This window comes from Pyrus communis, chromosome 2, assembly GCF_963583255.1.
Source record: "Pyrus communis chromosome 2, drPyrComm1.1, whole genome shotgun sequence".
Taxonomy (NCBI): Eukaryota; Viridiplantae; Streptophyta; class Magnoliopsida; order Rosales; family Rosaceae; genus Pyrus; species Pyrus communis.
The window spans coordinates 18658644-18678009 of record NC_084804.1 but is presented as its reverse complement, the minus strand read 5'-3'; the positions used below and the strand labels follow the sequence as shown (position 1 = coordinate 18678009).

At 38.4% G+C, this 19366-nt stretch overlaps 3 protein-coding genes and 1 non-coding gene across 6 annotated transcripts; 2 read left to right on the top strand and 2 right to left on the bottom strand.

The window, feature by feature from the left end:
• Positions 1-1487: 1487 nt before the first annotated feature.
• On the top strand, positions 1488-3938 carry LOC137724343 (tubulin alpha chain). Of its 2 annotated transcripts, XM_068463083.1 has the most exons (4): positions 1488-1728; positions 2377-2982; positions 3086-3546; positions 3629-3938. In XM_068463083.1, exons 1-4 carry the CDS (start codon positions 1636-1638, stop codon positions 3786-3788), a joined length of 1320 nt encoding a protein of 439 aa, XP_068319184.1. In that variant the 5' UTR covers positions 1488-1635; the 3' UTR covers positions 3789-3938. The 2 variants fall into 2 exon arrangements, with proteins under 2 accessions (XP_068319184.1, XP_068319183.1); XM_068463082.1 differs by having other exon boundaries at positions 1491-1728; positions 3086-3938.
• Positions 3939-4152: 214 nt separating this feature from the next.
• LOC137724344 (uncharacterized) lies at positions 4153-6360 on the bottom strand. The gene is made up of 4 exons (XM_068463084.1): positions 6028-6360; positions 5350-5573; positions 4964-5071; positions 4153-4396 (listed from the first exon to the last, which is right to left on the bottom strand). The coding sequence occupies exons 1-4, from the start codon at positions 6239-6241 to the stop codon at positions 4274-4276; spliced, it is 669 nt and encodes a 222-aa protein (XP_068319185.1). The 5' UTR covers positions 6242-6360; the 3' UTR covers positions 4153-4273.
• Positions 6361-11377: 5017 nt separating this feature from the next.
• LOC137725714 (pyruvate kinase isozyme A, chloroplastic-like) lies at positions 11378-15756 on the bottom strand. Of its 2 annotated transcripts, XM_068464483.1 has the most exons (8): positions 14953-15756; positions 14780-14867; positions 14496-14686; positions 14253-14371; positions 13754-13997; positions 13412-13646; positions 12705-13058; positions 11378-11683 (listed from the first exon to the last, which is right to left on the bottom strand). In XM_068464483.1, the coding sequence occupies exons 1-7, from the start codon at positions 15475-15477 to the stop codon at positions 12730-12732; spliced, it is 1731 nt and encodes a 576-aa protein (XP_068320584.1). In that variant the 5' UTR covers positions 15478-15756; the 3' UTR covers positions 11378-11683; positions 12705-12729. The 2 variants fall into 2 exon arrangements, with proteins under 2 accessions (XP_068320584.1, XP_068320583.1); XM_068464482.1 differs by lacking the exon at positions 11378-11683 and having other exon boundaries at positions 11866-13058; positions 14953-15755.
• On the top strand, positions 11690-11797 carry LOC137727170 (U6 spliceosomal RNA). Its single transcript, XR_011067740.1, has one exon. It is a non-coding gene; the product is annotated as a U6 spliceosomal RNA (small nuclear RNA).
• Positions 15757-19366: the final 3610 nt, after the last annotated feature.

The window sequence follows — 19366 nt, the reverse complement described above, 5'->3', positions numbered from 1 at the left end:
TTAAATCCATTTATGAATTCAAAAGGGAAAATTGATATTAGCATTCCAAAAATCTTATCATTACACTCCTTGTGACATCTCACATCACCTAGGGGAGTGAGCCTTATATGTATATTCCCATCCTTACTAAGCACAAGGCCTTTTGGGAGCTCACTGGCTTCGGGTTTCGTGGAACTCTGAAGTTAAGCGAGAAGGGGGCTTGAGCAATCCCATGATGGGTGACCCACTGGGAAGTTGCTCGTGAGTTCCCAAAAACAAAACCATGAGGGAATGGTAGGCCCAAAGCGGACAATATCGTGTTACGGTGGTGGAGCGGGGCAGGGAAGTGATTCGCCTCGGGCCGGGATGCGACAATTGGTATTAGAGCCTAACCCTGGCCGTGGTGTGCTGACGAGGACGTCAGGCTCCTAAGGGGGGTGGATTGTGACATCCCACATCGCCCAGGGGAGTGAGCCTTATATGTATATTCCCATCTCTACCTAGCATGAGGCCTTTTGGGAGCTCACTAGCTTCGGGTTCCATAGGAACTCCGAAGTTAAGTGAGAAGGGGGCTAGAGCAATCCCATGATGGGTGACCCATTGGGAAGTTGCTCGTGAGTTCCCAAAAACAAAACTGTGAGGGAATGGTAAGCCTAAAGCGGACAATATCGTGCTACAATGGTGGAGCGGGCATGGGAAGTGATCCACCCCGGGCGGGGATGTGATAATTTGGTATCAGAGCCTAACCCTGGTGGTGGTGTGCCGACGAGGACGTCAGGCCCCTAAGGGGGGTGGATTGTAACATCCCACATCGCGCAGGGGAGTAATCCTTAAATGTATATTCTTATCCCTACCTAATACGAGGCCTTTTGGAAGTTCACTGGCTTCGGGTTCCGTAGGAACTCCGAAGTTAAGCGAGAAAGAGGCCAGAGCAATCCCATGATGGGTGACCCACTGGGAAGTTGCTCGTGAGTTCCCAAAAACAAAACCGTGAGGGAATGGTAAGCCCAAAGCGGATAATATCGTGCTACGGTGGTGGAGCAGGCCCGGGAAGTGATCCGTCCCGGGCTGGGATGTGACACTTCTCATAAATGTATTTTTCTTATTAATTATAAAAAATTTAGAATGCCAAATGAGATTTTAAAATGCCAATAATAATTCTCATTTAAAATTAAAACAATAAATTAAATAGAAGAGGAAAGAATGGAGAGGATTTTACCCTTTGAAAATTAATGGGCCTTGGGCCTTGGGCCTTGGGAGTCATATTTCAACGACAAACTCCCTTCGGGCGGCAAAATTTAATTTTCAAAAATCAAAATATAAGAGAGAGAAAGGACAACCGCGGTTAAAAGAGGGTGGTTACGCCAGGCCAGCATCGCATCAGAGACAGCCCACCACTCAATCCTTGCCGTCCGTTCCCTCCCAATCTTTAACCAAACCCTAACCCCACCTCTGGTTAAATTTCGCATCCCCTCTCCCGCATTTCCACCTATAAATACCTCCCCAAACCACCCCCCAATCCGATCTCATCAGAAAACAAAGAGGATTTCACAGAGGGCGTCTTAATAAACGCCTTCGACTCTTCGTCTCCCTGTTCGTGCGAGCCTCTCGTTCTTCCATCTCTTTCGTTTCGTTTTGCGGTTTCAACCGGGAAAGATGAGGGAGTGTATTTCGGTCCACATCGGTCAGGCCGGTATCCAGGTCGGCAATGCCTGCTGGGAGCTTTACTGCCTTGAGCATGGGCTTCAGGTATCCTCTCAATCTCTCTACCTACATTTCTCTATTGATTTTGTTCGTATGCACATTTGCGTTTTCTATCCGTGATTTGTTCGGTTTCTTTTAGATCTGTGGCTTTTGCGCACCGATTCGTCGTGATTTGTATGGATCTGTGATTTTATCTGCATTTGGCTCGGTTATCAATCAGATCCGTGTTTTTTGAGAATCAGATACACATAGAAATGTTAACTTTGATTTGTATTGGAAAATTAATCAAAATTAACATTACTACTGTTTTCAAATCGTTCGATTTTCCTTGGATCTATGATGTTATTGTTATTGACAGTCAAATTATATTCTCAGTAAATTTCAAATTTGGATTGTAATTATTCGTTAATTCAACGGATTTTGTTCTTCGATTATTTGTGATGTTATTCGGTGAAATCGTCAATGACAATAGATTAAAGGCTTGTTTCTCAAGAACATTTGCGGCTTTCGCCTTTTGCCGGGCTTGAGGGCTTGTGCTGCTTTTATCCTTCCTCCATCCTTGTGTATATGATTATAGTTTGAAACCTTGTAATTCATTGGCGTTTGTATATACGTAAATTTGTAGTGTTTTTTTTTTTTTTTTTTTTTCAATTGGATTGGTAGATTAGCTGCTAATTCTGTGTTATTTTACAGCCTGATGGCCAAATGCCCGGTGACAAGACTGTTGGCGGAGGTGATGATGCCTTCAACACATTCTTCAGTGAAACTGGAGCTGGCAAGCATGTGCCTCGTGCTGTGTTTGTTGATCTTGAGCCCACTGTGATTGATGAAGTGAGGACTGGTACTTACCGCCAGCTCTTCCACCCCGAGCAACTCATTAGCGGCAAGGAAGATGCTGCCAACAACTTTGCCCGTGGTCACTACACCATTGGCAAGGAGATCGTTGATCTCTGCTTGGACCGCATTCGGAAACTTGCTGACAACTGCACTGGGCTTCAAGGTTTCCTTGTTTTCAATGCTGTTGGTGGAGGAACTGGCTCTGGTCTTGGTTCGCTTCTTTTGGAACGTCTGTCTGTTGACTATGGAAAGAAGTCAAAGCTTGGGTTCACTGTGTATCCATCTCCACAGGTCTCTACATCTGTGGTTGAGCCCTACAACAGTGTCCTCTCAACCCACTCCCTCCTGGAACACACCGATGTTGCAGTGCTCCTTGACAACGAGGCTATCTATGATATCTGCAGGCGCTCTCTCGACATTGAGCGACCCACCTACACCAACCTCAACCGTCTTGTGTCTCAGGTACAGAAAACTGTCTGGTTTATAATTTCGAGTACAGAATTTAGATCACATTGCTTTTTTACGAAGTGATTGTTACCAAATTTTGTTTCTATTTGGTTTTCAGGTCATTTCCTCCTTGACTGCTTCTCTGAGGTTCGATGGTGCCCTTAATGTGGATGTGACTGAATTCCAGACCAACTTGGTTCCATACCCCAGAATCCACTTTATGCTTTCCTCATATGCACCTGTCATCTCTGCGGAGAAGGCGTACCATGAGCAACTCTCAGTGGCTGAAATCACCAACAGTGCCTTCGAGCCCTCATCCATGATGGCAAAGTGCGACCCCCGTCATGGCAAATACATGGCCTGCTGTCTGATGTACCGTGGTGATGTTGTGCCCAAGGATGTAAATGCTGCTGTTGCCACCATCAAAACCAAGCGCACCATTCAGTTTGTGGACTGGTGCCCCACCGGATTCAAGTGCGGTATCAACTACCAGCCACCCACTGTCGTTCCAGGAGGAGACCTTGCCAAGGTCCAGAGGGCTGTGTGCATGATCTCTAACTCGACCAGTGTTGCTGAGGTGTTCTCCAGAATTGACCACAAGTTTGATCTCATGTATGCCAAGCGTGCCTTTGTGCACTGGTATGTGGGTGAGGGTATGGAGGAAGGAGAGTTCTCTGAAGCCCGTGAGGATCTTGCTGCCCTTGAGAAAGATTATGAAGAAGTGGGCGCAGAGTCTGCTGAGGGCGAGGATGATGGAGAGGACGAGTACTAAGAGCCTTGAGCTGAAGTTTCTATCGCGTGTTGTTTTGCTATTTGAGTAATAATATGATATGCGTATGATGATGCCTTGTGTGTCATCTGGTGGTTGTGTGTTTGTGAACTTGTGGTGGAGTTGCGTTTGCAATGTTATATATGATATTCCGCATTTCCATTTGACAATGAAAGAGACCGAAACTGAACCTGTTTGGTACCTCTTTTGGGGCTTTTCCCCGCTTGTTTTCTTAGTCTTGAATGGAGCTCTCAATAGCACAACAGCACTGAATTTGTTCACAAAACGTGCCTAATGGAACTTCATCCATCAAGTTGGTTTTTATTATAAATCATAAAAATTTAACTCGACATTGTTCAAGGGCACTAGCCTGAACAGCGTCGCATTGCATTTGAGCATAAGATTGGAGACAGAAATAAAAAGAAAACAAAGTTATTGATAAGTTTGAGATTTATACAGTTTGAAGGAATAAAAAAGAGCCTAGACAATAGTTGGCCGGAACCTGTATTTGGATTCTAAGTTATGAGGACTTGCGCTTCACTTTACACGTGGTGCTATTTGAGAAATCCTTTCGTCTTCCAGAAGTTCATACGGATCAATGTATTGGGGTGGTGACATCGGCAAACTGCTTCCGTCATGGACAAAAGTCGATCCAAAGTACTGCCCAACAAGATTGAAGGATCAGTGTCTTATACTTAATACAATGAAAACAGTCACTAACCTCTCTCTCTCTCTCTACTGCCTAAAGGTCAAACAATCACAAAATTTCTCTCATTAACTCTCCTAATCCAATCAATTTATATACATCATTGAAATACGCTTTCCTATTTACAAAATAGTAATGATTTCACCGAACGTGCATCTACCTTGAAGAAACCTTACCATCATTATAAGAGCAGTTCCTGACAATATCCCAACCATGTTTAAAGTAACAAACGACGGGTGAATAACAATAATTGTTGTCCTACATCTTTACAGGTTAAACTTTTGAGAATAGTGGTAAATTATGAAAACTTTAACGTAGTATCAAACCGGAGTTGAGCTCAGTGATTAGGACAGGCTCCCTCACATCCTAACAACTTAAGTTTAGGGGATAATACACTAACAAAAACTTAATAATAATGAAGCAAACTGCAAACAAAAGCTGAAGGAATTGACACTTGCCATAATACACAGGCCAACGTGTCTGGACGGCAACTAAACTTAAGGCCAAGGAAGAGAGTTTACCAAGTAGAGAGCAGAGAAGAGTGCTACAGTTATGAGGATCAATGGCCAAAACCCCAAGAAGAATGTCCCTCCGATTGTCAGCAAGAGTCTGGCCCGAGGGATTAACCCCTGTAAACAAATGAAGTTATGAACATTCCTTGAGCTTCTGCAAGTCTATTGCCACATGTACAAAGCAACACCATTCAAGTAAATAGGGCAGTGAATTGTGCTGAAGCTAAATATATAGTTTTGAAAGAATAAAACGTTACTCGTACTACTAATTTCATGAAAACTATTAACTAACGGTTACTGCAAACGTAGGATATGGTGCGGCAAAAGCTCATATTAGATTGATTTTACAATCACCTAACACAACAAAACCAATAACGAAATAAAAGTGATTCAACCTCAAGGCCTTCGCTGTTCAACTGCATGGACCGCTCCCTTTGATTTGCTAGGCTTTTCTCAATTTCGGTTGAGACAGCATTTCTAGCCGAGAAACCTCTATCTTCGTTTCTCATCTCGTCATTCATTCCATACTCAGTCCTCTCTTTTCCCTCAAGCAAAGAAGTGGGATTCATACCCCTCCTCCTTAATTCCTTCATAAACAACGACTCCGGAGGTTCTTCACCTGAAACATAAACTTACAACTCAGGAACATACAGATTCTACCATTCCCTTGACATCCTTTAATCTAAATCCAAATAACTCCATTGTTATCTGCCCACAAATACTATTAAAATTCAATCTTTGTGCTCAATTTACAAAAAGAATTATTCTTTCAGATTTAACCACCCAGTAATTAACAAACCTTTTTTCTAAGTAAAATTAAACTGACCAAATATATAGACAATATAAATTTCATCACACAAACCGATATTTCAAAACAACTCTTTGCATGCAACCGATTTCGAATCCCCCTCCTCGGAGTTTAGATTAATTTAAAGTAGAATATCGCTCGTATCAAAACAACTTCCCAAAATCTCAACAAAACAACTGATTAACCCCAACTTTTACTTGCTATTTTAGAACCAGAAAATAATTACGAAAAGCAAGTGAGAGAGAGAGAATTTTGAAGAGCTCACCATTGCTTCTGCTGTCAGATTCTTGAGCTTTGCAGCAGACCCCAAACCGCCTCCTATTTCTCAAGTGATATCCGTACCCTCTGTATCCTGACAACCTGATTAAACTTTTCCTGGACTGAAATTCCGGGAAAACCCAGCTGGATTTTCCGGGAAAATTCGACTGGGAAACCGGGATTGGAGAGAGGGAGCACTTCAACATTTGAACAGACGCCATTCTCAATGGAAAAATAATCTCATTTCGCTGCCGATAGCTAAAAGAAAGAGGAAAATAAGAGATTTTTTTTTTTTTTTTTTTTCTGAGAGCGAAGGCTTTGTTCAGAGAATCAGAGGTGAAGAAGCAAGTGGCGACAAGGTGTACGGGTGTATTTTAGCGGCAGAGAGGTGTTGGCGGCTATCTTGCGCGGGAGATGGCGTGGTCTGCTTCGTGTGGCTGAAAGTTGCGGTCAGAGAGGCGGAGTAAGATTCTGGAATTTTTTTATGTCTAGAACACGAGTTCATCACATGTCATTATATAAGTTGATCAATATTTTTAAGTTGTTAATTTTTTAACGTAAGTACCCTATCACTTATATAGTGACATATGATGTATCAATTTGTGTATCTCTCCTCCCCTCCAATCCATTCTTATTAAAATGATTACGATTAAGCTATGTACACATCTTGTGTGACTTTCTTTTACAGAGAGAAAAAAAAGTGAAATGAAAGAGAAGTGGGAGGGAATGATGAGAATTTGAAAGAGAAAGAATCTTACTTGGAGAGGACGTTATTATTTTCACATTTTTTTGCCCCTTTACTACTTTTTAAGTATTATGAAATACACACTTTGATATCTTAGTTTTTTTTGTCTCAATTTCAACATAAATTTTGATTTGTCTGCTACTTTAAAATTTTCATAGGACTTTTCGTTAAGTTTTCTGTTAAGTAATGACATGCATAACTTTGGCCACCACATGTGTCAAGAATTAGAACTAGACACAGTGACTTAGATTTATAAGTGAATCTCTCATATACATGACAAATATAGTGGGCCAAAGTTATATCACTTATTATTATGTTCTAGTGGTATTTCTCTTCATTTGTAAGTGAGAGGTCTTAGGTTCGATTCTCGCCAAAGACGAATTTGAACCATATTATTTCTAGTCTATTGTGAGGCTAAGCCCACCCTCTCCCCTTTAGTGTAGATAATATCGTTGTTCAAAAAAAAAAAAGTTATGACATGTCCTATTTACTAATTAATGAAACCTTCTTTGTCAATCAAAAAATGATGAAAAGACAAATTAATCTTCTATCACCCAAAAAATGTAATTTCACAGGTTCAAAATTTTACTATTTTTTATTGAAACTTTATCTACATGTGATGTTAAAATACCTCCAATATTAAAAAAAAAAAAACAAACCAAAAACAAAAACCTCCCAATCCCCCATGTTCTCTCTCTCTCTCTCTCTCTCTCTCTCTCTCTCTCTCTCTCTCTCTCTCTCTCTCTCTCTCCCTTTCTCTTTCTCATTTTCTAAAAAAATGTGTTCATACAAACAAAGTGTGTAGACAAATGCTAGTTACTTAATAAAAAACTTGACGGAAAGCCTTAATGAAGTAATAAAAAAACTTGACGGAAAGCCTTAATGAAGTATTAAAGTATCACAAAAATCAAAATTTAGATATAAATTGAGACGAAAAAAATTAGGGAGTTTTAACGAAACACTCTTGGTACTGTTCACTTTTAACGAAAATGACAATTTTACTCTAAAAAGTCACTCATGGTACTATTCACTTACAACACATTTTTGTCATTTTGATTAAAACTCGAAGTTTTCAAGTATTTTTCATTAGTTTTCCTAAAAAATTAAGGATAGCAAAGTACAAATTTCATGATACTTGAGGGTTACAAAGTAAGAATCACCTTTTTCTTTTTTTTTTCTTTTTTTGTGTGAATCGGAGTATTTATTTATTCACATAATTGGAAAAAATATAATGATGTTTTCTCTGTTAATTTGTCTTAATATATTTGTTACTTCCTAGTAAAAACAAAAGCAATGACGTTTTAACAGTGATTCTAATTTTCTTTTTCGTATAAAATCTTAATTTAATTTGTTTATTTCTTGTTTAGTTTTGAAATACAACTATATATTTAAACCACATACTAATCATTGAAGAAAAAATATTACTAAATTGTTGTGTTAGTGACAATCTAGTTTGTTTAGTTTAATCCCTGATTTGATGATTTTTTATGTTTGCAGGAGCCTTATTACGCACAATAACTCTCACAAAACTATTAGGCAATTTGGCACTAGTCCTATCACCTCATTTTCTTAGATAGTGAATATTAGAGGTATATGATTTTGATATGATTATCGGTTTTTGTGCTAGTGGTATTTCTCTTCTCGAATTTGGAGGATGACTACCATTTGAATCCCCTTTGCTCCTTGATAAAAGAAAAATGATTTTTACATGGAAAAACGAATCGTATCACGTTCAAATAATATATACAGGAGACATGAGGAGAAGTATCTTGTATCAAAGCTATAACTAAAGAGGGACATACATTAGTAGAAAGGTTTTAGGACCTTTCTTTAACATGTACAGTTACACTAAGAGCTAGTTGATTATATTTTCGTTCATATTGCTCGTTTGATTTTGATTGGATTATGTTGCTTCTGATGGTTCGCAATTTTGTCTTTATAAAAAAATGGGAATAATCATCTTCAATCAAACATGTCCACGTCAGTGGATCACATTGTAATCACAATTATCTAGATATCTAGATACAATATCAACATTATATCACAACATCTAAAGAAACATCAATGCTTCGATGCTGTATTAACACCGTTAACAAACTATATACACAACGCATCACTCATGTATCAACACAATATCTACATCTTCCTTATATGTCACATTATCTTTTAACATGATTAACAAAGTAACATCTTACTAATTAATCCTTGGACATTACTATAGATTCGACAAATGATAAAGATAGAAGAAATCCAGATCTAACAATGGTGAAGGACGAAATCTAATGCCAGAAATTCGATATAAATGTAGCGTTGAATATGGAGATGCACCGGAAGTTGGAAATTCAAATATAACAATGGTGAAAGACAAAATTGCTACGATGTGATGTATTGGATTTCCATCCATACGTCCTAGATTTAAAACTCATATCTCTTCTAAATTATGTTACTAGTTTCGAATTCTCCTTCTCCGATTAATAATAATAATTTAAAAAACTAGATGGAATAAAAGCCAACAGGTGAGAATTAATGGTATCATTTCTTTTGGAAGTTTATAGTCACGTGATATGACCTTACACGCCATACATGCCATGGTTTTTGTTAAACATTTCGTGGTCCAACAATTCTTTTATTTTCTATGAAATGACAAATCGGGTCTGAATCTAAATTCTGCTTTGAAGCCACTCAATCATTCAGGTGCTATATATATATAACCCTAATGTATTGTCATTTTTCAATGTCACAATTGTAAATTGGTGCTTCAAATCTTTCATATTTGCTATATCATGCAGAGAGTATCCTTTCTTTCCCGTTTCATGACACGAATCTTTCACATTGACTTTGAATTGGATATTATGATTGAAGAGTAGATAGATGTGATTTAATATTTTAATCTAAGCTCCAGCAATCAAATTCCAAGGTATATGACCGCACGCATTCTCGTTTGACATGCAGAATTAGGTTGGGATGGATAATTTCATAATTTTAGGGCGCGTTTACGTAAGGGTAATCGGAATCAAGAAACGAAATTGAATTCCGATTACGATATACTCCGGTGTTTACAAAATCTGGAGGAATCAAAATTTAGTGGGTCCTACACAAATTTTGGAATCCAATTCCAATATTTGGCTGATTTGGATTCCCAACATAGAAAAGGTATTTGGATTCCGGATTGCATGGCAATTAGAATACTAATTTTTTTTCCTTTTATGCCCTCACTTACTTTCATTATTTTCAAGATTATCCTTTTAACCCTAAACTGCATTTTCCTTTTCACGCAACTCCTTTCTCTCTTCTCTCAGCCGCATGCCTTTCATGTGTGATTGCTGCTTACCAATTCAAAGAGCACATCCACCAGCTTGGAAGAATTGGCTAAAGATTTTTCGAGTCTCCATTATTTGCTTAAAAGAGAAATTCTCCACCTTCCATGTGAAGGAACTTCTTTTCCCGTTCTTTTCCACCTTTCGTGGAAAATTTTCATCAATTCACTCTCGAAAACACAAGCTGAATAGTTGTTATGTTGTCTAACACATTTATAAAACTGTATCATTCCACCATATGGAATTTCAAACTGTTCATGACATACACAATCCTAAGAACAAAATGAGCACGCCTAAGCATAGCTCAAGTAACATCTAGCACAAAGAGCAGGTTATAAACAATATATGCAAATCATGGTGGTTTATGCTATCTTGGCTAGCATTAATACATATTTGATTTGGGACAAGGGCATTTTAGTAATCATACTTGTTTATATTCTGATTCTGCTAAATTAGTAAACAGCTTTATGGAATTCTATTCTGATTCTAGAATAGTTAAGTAAACAGTTTCAATAGGAATCCAATTTTGACTTCTCCTCATTCCAACTCCTCCTCAATTCAATTCCTCTTATTTTCATTACGGTTACGTAAACGCGCCCTTAAGGTATATTGAATACAAAAGGAATGACTTTTCATTTGAGGGGGATTGGAAGAGGATTAAACATGAAAGAAAACTTTTACCTTTTGGAGAGGATCGGAATGGAGGAGTTTTCTTCGAGTGTAATTCATCATCTACCCTCTAGTTAGTCATAAATTTTTCATTTCTCACACCTCAAAAGACCTTGTAATTAGAGAGTTATCATTTTCAATCCAATCCCTGCATACTAAACAAGCCTCAAAATTATTATAGCACCTAAGTTTACATGAAAGACCTTTTTTTATAAAACGAGTGTAAGTAAGTATTTCTCCATCAATCAATGTGCTTATTTTATAGCACATGACCTTCGAGAGCTGTCTGCAATTAGAAACAAGTATATTATATTGGCAGTCGGAGGAAACATAAGTCCTTGCGTATACGTTAGGAGTCTCTTACAAAAAAAAAAATGGTGCCACTTCTTTCCTGTAGCCAAATTAAGCTAACTTACGTTGTAATCATTCAGAGAAGAGCGACTTCCATGAAACGGGATGTATACCCCATTCTTCTAATCTCTCTACCTTGGTGTAGGCAAGTTTTTCTTCATTCCGACGGTTTCGTTAGTATCTCAATAACATAAATATCTTATATTATCAGACAGTTGGACAACAACAGATAATTTATTATCACCATGTGGGAAATCTGCAAAATGATAAGCTTTGTATAAACTTTCAGATGACTTTTGTCTGCGCAGTTCCTTCACTATCCTTGGAACCGAATGCTAACCCCGGGCTAGGATAACATTCAAAAGTGACCCACAAATATACACAAAACCCATCAAAATAAATTCGCTTAAACCGCCATTCTCGAAGATTTTCAGCTTTTTCTCAAGCTTCTTCCCACCAGGCAGTACGTAAATGATCTTCTTGAAGAGCTCGACACACTTAGCAGCAAGGCGGGAGGCTTGGCGGTCACGAAACGGGGCCTTTTTATTTGTAATCTGGCCAAGTTGGTTCATGTTGGTAACCTGAGATCGATGTAATAAAAGGAAAATGAAATACACAGAACGATACAGAGAAGATTAACATGGACATTCTGCACTAAGACGACACGTATAAATCGAGAAATACAGACTTTTTATTTTTTTATTTTTTAATACATCGATATTTTTACACAAAGGGGAGGGGAAGTTCAGCTAAGCCACATAATGAACAGCCTAATTTGGTATCGAATTCGCCATCTACAAGATTCGAACCTAAGACCTTTTACTTTCGAGTGAAGAAGAATACTATTAAACCGTAATACTGAGTGACGAAAAATACAGACTTAAAGCCTGCTGTACAGCAACAAAAGACGAAATAAACGAGTCCATTTCACAACACATTGCTTCCTCCGCACTATCCTTGAAGCAAATGGGATGCGATGGCCCAAATACCTTGGAAACAAAACCACACTAAAAATTCGGCAAACATTTCAGCAGTCCAGGGATCCAGCGATCCTCCTTCGAGAGGTTAGGCTCCATGTCAAGCTTCTTAACGGACACAGAGCTACCAACCACCTTTGTGAAGACCTGACCAGGGTGTGGGAAGGAATAACTGCGTGTAAGGAGCCGAGCATTTTTCATTAGGCGGGAGGAGGCGTGGCGGGAAAGGGAGGAGAGGGGAATGAAAGTGAAGGTGGAATTTTTCTTTCCCTAACTTGATACAGAATTCAGATACTCGAAACAAAACCTAAGCTGTTAGTGAAACACGGATACATCTAGGGGCGCTTGATTGATAAACTAGGACTGGATTGGGCTATTTAACACCAACCTCGGTATGAACCAAACATGGAGTTCATTAAGAAGGGGATAAGCTAGGATTACAACTTTCCTATGCGGGCTTGTTTTAGGCCATACAAAATGAGGGGCCTAAATAGAACCAACCGAACCCAAGCCAATCGCTTCAATTCCATGCATCAAACGTTCCCTTATACTACTTCCAGACCCTAAGATTCCGATACTATGTTTTGTTCAGTACTTATGGACATTGTTTATGATTGTACATTACCTTAAACAAAGAAACAGTTCTCCTCCTAAACAATGGTCTTCACCTGGATTGATTGGAACGCCATCGGAGTAGCGCGGGAAGGAGTGACATCCGAGACCACCAAGACCCAATCTCCTTGTTTCACCAATCCCTTTGATTTTATGAGATGGATGGTGCTTGAGATGTTAGACTCCGTATCATCCGATAGATCAACAAGAAGAGGGATCACTCCCCACTGCAAATTCAGAGCCATACGGGTGCTTTCATCGTTTGTGAAAGCAAATATGGGAGGGTTTGGTCTGTTTCGTGACAAGAGCGATGCCATGTGCCCATGCTTGGTGTAAACAAAGATTGCATCCACAGCAAGGTTGTTAGCTGCACATGCAGAAAAAGTGGATTAATTGTAACTTACGGGAACAATACATACTATTTAGACTCTGAAAATTTTCTTTGATTGGTTTCTACTTTCATAGATTCACAGAAGCGATCATTTGTATTTTCTTCCGGGATCATGCCCTTATTATTTCTCTGATTCAACAATCAATTACAGATACAATTCTGACAAGTTCGTATGAAGTTTTTAACAAGGCAAACCAGCATAGCATAAAATCTTCCAATGTTCTTCAGCAGGACTATTAATTTATCATAAACTTAAGTCACTCATTAGCCGATTTTCAAAACAGACTTAAATTGAGAAAAAAAAGAGGATGTGGGAAAAGTGAAAGTACCCATTTCAACAGCTGAATTGCATATCTGCTCAGCAATGCGGTCAGGCAACGAGACTCCTAGTTGGCGCTGGAGGAGAGAACCTTGCTGGTTTTCCACACGACTCCATGTTTCCATTCTACTGCTGGTCGTTTGAAGAACAGAAAGAGCCTTCTCTCCAAATAATCCAATTGCTGATTCCCCGGCCAACATCAATGCATCTGCATATTGTCGAACAGCTTCTGAAACATCTGCAACCTTTTGAGAAGTAGCCATCATAATGTGATTAATTTTCTTTCTTGCTGCTCCCCATGCAACAGCAATAATCATCATAATTAGAACGTTCTAGGAGACCCTAATCGTACCTCAGCACGCGTTGGAGTTGGGTATTCGATCATTGACTCAAGAAACTGAGAAGCTACAATTACCGGCTTGTTTAACTGCCTGCAGACATTGGTTATTTCCTCTTGGACTGTTGGAATCTGTTCAAGTGGAATCTCAACTCCAAGGTCAACTCGCGCAATCATGATTCCATCAGAAGCCTTTATAATTTCTTCCAAATTCTGAAGGGCTTCCAAACTCTCAATCTTTGCCAAAACTCTTGTGGATCTGCAAAGGGAGACCTCAGTAGTTTTCATATTTGGAGTTCCAAAGGATAATCGCAAGAGGTGCGGATATAATTAGTGGCTTCTAAAAAACACGGTAAGGATTTATATCTGATTGAAAGACTGCTTGACTCAAATCGTAAATGCTTGAGAATCTGATGCCAAATATCATATTGTTAAAAGAATCCATCACATTATGCAAGGAATAAAATTTCCAATGAAATATAAAATGTTGAACCATAACTGTCTACTGCCTTACTTGGCTGATTTGGTGATGAGGTAATTCTTCAAATGCTTCACAGATTCAGCGTTGTTTACAAATGACATCGCAATAAAATCGATACCTTCAGAGATTCCGAATTCAATGTCAGACCAATCCTGCAAAACAAAATGAACATGAGCATCAAAATGTATAGACGAACTTAAAAGAAAAATTTGCCTTCACTAAGACAAGCCAGACAATTCGAAAAAGAAAATGTAAGAACATTGTACAGATATTGACCCTAGTAGACAGAGTTGGGAGGTCATAGTTCCTCTCCACAAGCTTCCCATCTCTCCAAAAGCTGAATTTGGCTCGAGGCAGGAATAGACCGGGGTCTGTGCACTTACAACGCAGGTCGCTTCCTAATTTGTCAATGACTTCAAAGCGTGCCATTCCTCCATCAATAACAAGTTCATCACCCTCTTTGATACCTGCCAAAAAAAATTACATGGAAATCATCAATGCAAAATGCACCTTCCACTCCAATAAAACTGCCAAAAATACATTGCAATTTCGTCACTTACCATCAGAAAAACCTTCATAATTTGCTTGTACTGTGAATGGAAGGGAACCTTCAAAATTTTCGGTGGTAAATAGCCAGATTGAATCCTCCTGATAATCCAACAAAAATACAATTCGATCAAATTAACATATTTTTTCCTTCGGATAAAATTTATGAATGGGCAACTCTCCTAACCTGAACTTTAAGAGAGGATGGAGCTCCATGATCAACAACATGAATCTGAGTACCTTCGGTATCGATCATAACAGAAACAGAAAACCCCTTCTCCTCATTCAACCTTTTGATCTTCCTAATGACGTCGCGGTGCCACTCCCGCGTGTTGTGACACATATTCAGCCTTGCCACATTCATCCCTCCCAAAACCAACTTCTCCAAATCCTCCACAGAAGAACACGCCGGCCCAATTGTGCACACAAGCTTGGTCTTCCTCAACCCCAAAAACCCCTTCTCCCTCAACTCCCTCTCCGACACCACATCAAGATCCAAACTCTTCAAACTTTTCAAACTCTCTGCCGCCGCCAAACCCACTTGTACCGCCTGCACTCCACCACCACCAACTTTCCTTTTCAATTCTTTCCCAACACAGGACACCCCATGGTGCAAAACGGGCACTCCAAAAACAGTTTTCTGTAAGTTGGCACTTGGGTTATTGGCTTTGACACCAAAACACGTATGGATCGAATGGTCCGCGACCGCCATGGATTCGACGAATTTGAAGTGAACTTTCTTGATCAAATAGCAGAAAGAAAGAACAAGATAAGGAGAAAGACTGATTTTTTGTGAGTAATGGAATAAAGGGTATTCAGAGAATTAAGTTTTGTAGATGAATATTGGGGTTTGTTGGATCGAAAACTCCGTCGAGGATTGGACTTTGTTCGGAGATTACAAGAATAGGAGGAGGCAGGGGAGCTAGGCTTCAGTGCTTCACACAGCGTGTAAGAATATACGTCAACAAAGAGGAGAATGAAAAGAAAATAGAGTGTTTTTTTAAGTCTCATAATATGTAAACAATAAAGAGTTAAAAGGATGAGAAAATTTAATAACTGATAGTTGTTAGAAAATGTGCCAGTCGTGGTGGTAGCAGTAGCGATAGTCGGAAGAAAATATTCTAGTAGTTGTGGCCCCACTACTATTGCTGCTGCCATCGCCACCACGGTATGTGGTGGTGGAAAAAAAAATTTAGTATATCAAAAACATAGTCTGATACATAAGTGTAATAATACAATTAAAATTTGGACAAAGGACAAATAATCTTAAATTCAAAACCTAACATTATATTTGCATATAGCTCTTTACTACAATGATAAAAAACATTTAAATCTTTACATCTTGATACATGTTCGATCTGAACAACTATCTTTTCTCTTAACAATTAACTTCTAACTTACTATGCAGGTCAAAGGTTTTCTTGTCTCTCGTTTCTTCTCTAAACAAATTGGAAAAAAAAAAAAAAAAAAAAAAACCTAACACTATATTTGACGCATGCGAATTTATAAATTTTCTCTTTTGTCCACAATTTAAATTTATTTGTATGATTTTAGGTTTGAATTTTGAGACATTGAATATTTGAACAGTGGGGACCAAATGGAAAGGGGGTAGCGAATCACTACAAGGTCCGAATTTTAACGGTCAACTTCTCTTTCCGGATGGGGCAGGGGAACAGGGGGGCACGTGAATTTTGAATGTGTATGGATTTTGCAGACATGAGGTACCGTTTGGTACGTGGGACGGGACGGAACAGAGTGGGACAAGGCGTTCCGTTCCACGTTTGGTGTGCCTAAAACGGGTGGAACGAGCTGTTCCACGGGACGAGTTTTGGGTGAATTTTCGTTCCACCTCACCCCCCTGGAACGACTCGTTCCACATTCGTGGAACACAAAATTATAACCTCTCAATCTCCTTCTTCTTCCTCCTTGTTTCCATCCGAGGACGTCTTTGCTCCCGCTCTGTTCCATTCCGTCCTGTCCCGTCCCGTCCCGTCCCATTCCGTTTCGTCCCGTCCTGTCTGCATACCAAACGATACCTGAGAGAACAGCTGTGTTTAGGTCATAGGTGGTCCATAAGCACGAGAGATGTCCAGAGTAGGACTCTCACGTTCAGTCTTTAGAGAAAAAAAAATATATATATATATATATATATATATATATATTGTATGCGCTTAAAATGGTTAGTTACTCAACATATTAATCTTTTTTGTAAAAAAATAATGTACTTTATTAATAAGTGAGAGATCTTAAGTTTAATTATAGTCAAAAGCGGATTTAAAGTATATTATTTTTTAATTAGATCCAATGATTGTAATTCCACATCTGTATTGTCATTCCTTTTTTTTTTTTTTGCTTTTTTGCGTCATTTTTTATCATTTTGAAGTTACACTTAATCTTATCATTAGTTATAAATGATAAGTTTATGATAATCCTTTAATTTCATGAAAAAATAAATGATTATTCTCTTCAAGTTCATCTTATTAAACCATATGCACGTTGATCTTCTTCCTCTTTCTTCAATCCTCATCGTTTTCCTCCTCTTCTTTACGTACAAGTTCATTATTTGAAATACCTAAATAATAGATGCTCAATCAATAATAATTTCCACGGAAAGAACGGTAAAATTCAAGCAAATTTTAGACTAGAATTTCCACCAATTCAGGAAGACAAACATTAACTTTAACAAGAAGATAAGTTTAAAACTCAACAAATTAGCATAAATTGCCCTTTAAAATACCATAAATTGCCCTTTAAGAATTTCATAAATTACAATTGAACCAAAAGAAGCCAAAGTATTTAACCATATTTTTATTTTGAAAACATTTAAAGTTAAGAAAAAACAAAACAAAAACAAAACCTCTCATGTTAGACCATCTCCAATGGTTGGGCTAAAAGCCAAATTTTTTAGCCCGGAAAATTTAGCTTTTAGCCTAGAAACAACTTTTCTGCTCCAACCGTTCTAGCCTAAAATTTTAGCCCGGGATTATTAAAGAATGAACTTATGCAATTTTTTTTGTTAAATTAATTTTTTTTAAAAAAATAAATATGTAGACTATTGTAAATTAATTTTATGAAAATTTTAATCTAAAAAAATTTAAATTCCGATAAATATTGAAAAATCACTAAATTTCCCACAAAGCAAGCCGTCAACTTTTACCAATCTTTCAACCCTGGGCTAACTTTCAATTCACCAACTTTTCAACACCAAATTTTCAATTCACCAACCGTTGAACACCACACTTTCAACTTTCACCAACTATATAAACAGCAAACTTTCAACTTTCACCAACTATATAAACACCAAACTTTCAACCAACCATTCACCACCAAACTTTCAGAAATCATCCTCTATATAAACATTTGTCCAATATTTGTTGATCACACAACCTTTCAACCTTCAATCATCCTCTATATTCACCCATATTTCAACTTTCAAAGAGTTTTTGTTTCCTAAAAATCCTCAATATCTCATCAATGGGTGATAGAAGAAGGCGTAGTATGGCAATGCAGATGGCACAAAGTGCATGCCAACCACGGCTCTCTCCAAGCTTCCCTTCCATAAAGTGCATGCTTTGTTGATAGTCTTCCACCGATCATAAACACCACCACCATCCCGCCTGCTACCATTGCAGTTTTCTTGAAACTTTGTAATGATTTTATCCCACAAAACCTTCTTATTTTGATTAGTGCCAACTGCACCATCTTCGCTAACAGAAACCCATGCCAAGCATAGAGCAACATCTTCCTCACAAGTCCAATTACGACCTCTAATATGCTCTCTTGCCATATTGAACAATTTGGAAATGGAAAGAAATGGTAGAAAGATAAATTGGAAGAATTGTAAGAGAAATTTGAGTTTTGTGTGGATGTTTGAACAAATACATAGGTATTTACAGAGTTTTTGGGTGAATTTTGAGTTAAATAATTTTTTTTAATTATTTTAACCGTTAGATTTAAATTTGGGCCGTTAGATCTTTTTTTTTACCGTTAGATTTGATTATATTTGATCTCAGCTGTTGGATTCAATGTATTTTAAAATAACATATTTTAAAAAATCAAATTTGAATTTGGACCGTTGGATCAACCAACGGTCCTTGAAACACATCCGTTGGATTGCAAAATAGCCGTTGGACTTCAGCTGGGTGGCCGACAACCCGCTGACAGCGGGGCCCACCCTGTCGGGCACGGACTGCAAGCGCTCCGCGTGGGGCGCGTACGCGAGTGAGCGGGCCGAGACTGGCCTTTGGGCCAGCGAGTCCAGTCGCGCGGGGGGGGGGGGGGGGAATCTGGGGGGAATTTGGCCCAATTTTAACATTTGGCATTTAGCCCAATGTTTTAGCATGGGTTGAAGATGGTTTGGGGGGGAAATTTGGCATTTAGCCCATTGTTGGAGATGATCTTAGTGGGTGGTTTCACATCTTTAATTCATTTCTTTAAATTTTTTTTTTTTAAAATATGTAAATTAATTATTTAAATAAAAAATATATAAAAATACCAATTACCACATGCGTATAACGATGGAAGCTTCTGACCGAGGGGTATTATAAACCCCATTTCCTCTCCCAAAGCCCAAATACAAAAAAGAAATAAAAAGCGATGAC

What these genes read in the sequence shown, in the direction of transcription:
- LOC137724344 (XM_068463084.1), bottom strand. Translation starts at nt 6,241, where the DNA reads ATGGCGTCTGTTCAAATGTTGAAGTGCTCCCTCTCTCCAATCCCGGTT. An exon ending in ATCTGACAGCAGAAGCAATG is followed by an intron (nt 5,574 to 6,027) that starts GTGAGCTCTTCA and finishes TTTATGTTTCAG; the next exon opens with GTGAAGAACCTCCGGAGTCG. An exon ending in TCTTCTCTGCTCTCTACTTG is followed by an intron (nt 4,397 to 4,963) that starts GTAAACTCTCTT and finishes CTTGTTGGGCAG; the next exon opens with TACTTTGGATCGACTTTTGT.
- LOC137725714 (XM_068464483.1), bottom strand. Translation starts at nt 15,477, where the DNA reads ATGGCGGTCGCGGACCATTCGATCCATACGTGTTTTGGTGTCAAAGCC. An exon ending in TTATGAAGGTTTTTCTGATG is followed by an intron (nt 14,687 to 14,779) that starts GTAAGTGACGAA and finishes TTTTTTTGGCAG; the next exon opens with GTATCAAAGAGGGTGATGAA. An exon ending in CAATTCAGCTGTTGAAATGG is followed by an intron (nt 13,059 to 13,411) that starts GTACTTTCACTT and finishes CTGCATGTGCAG; the next exon opens with CTAACAACCTTGCTGTGGAT.
- LOC137724343 (XM_068463082.1), top strand. Translation starts at nt 1,636, where the DNA reads ATGAGGGAGTGTATTTCGGTCCACATCGGTCAGGCCGGTATCCAGGTC. An exon ending in GCCTTGAGCATGGGCTTCAG is followed by an intron (nt 1,729 to 2,376) that starts GTATCCTCTCAA and finishes GTTATTTTACAG; the next exon opens with CCTGATGGCCAAATGCCCGG. An exon ending in TCAACCGTCTTGTGTCTCAG is followed by an intron (nt 2,983 to 3,085) that starts GTACAGAAAACT and finishes TTTGGTTTTCAG; the next exon opens with GTCATTTCCTCCTTGACTGC.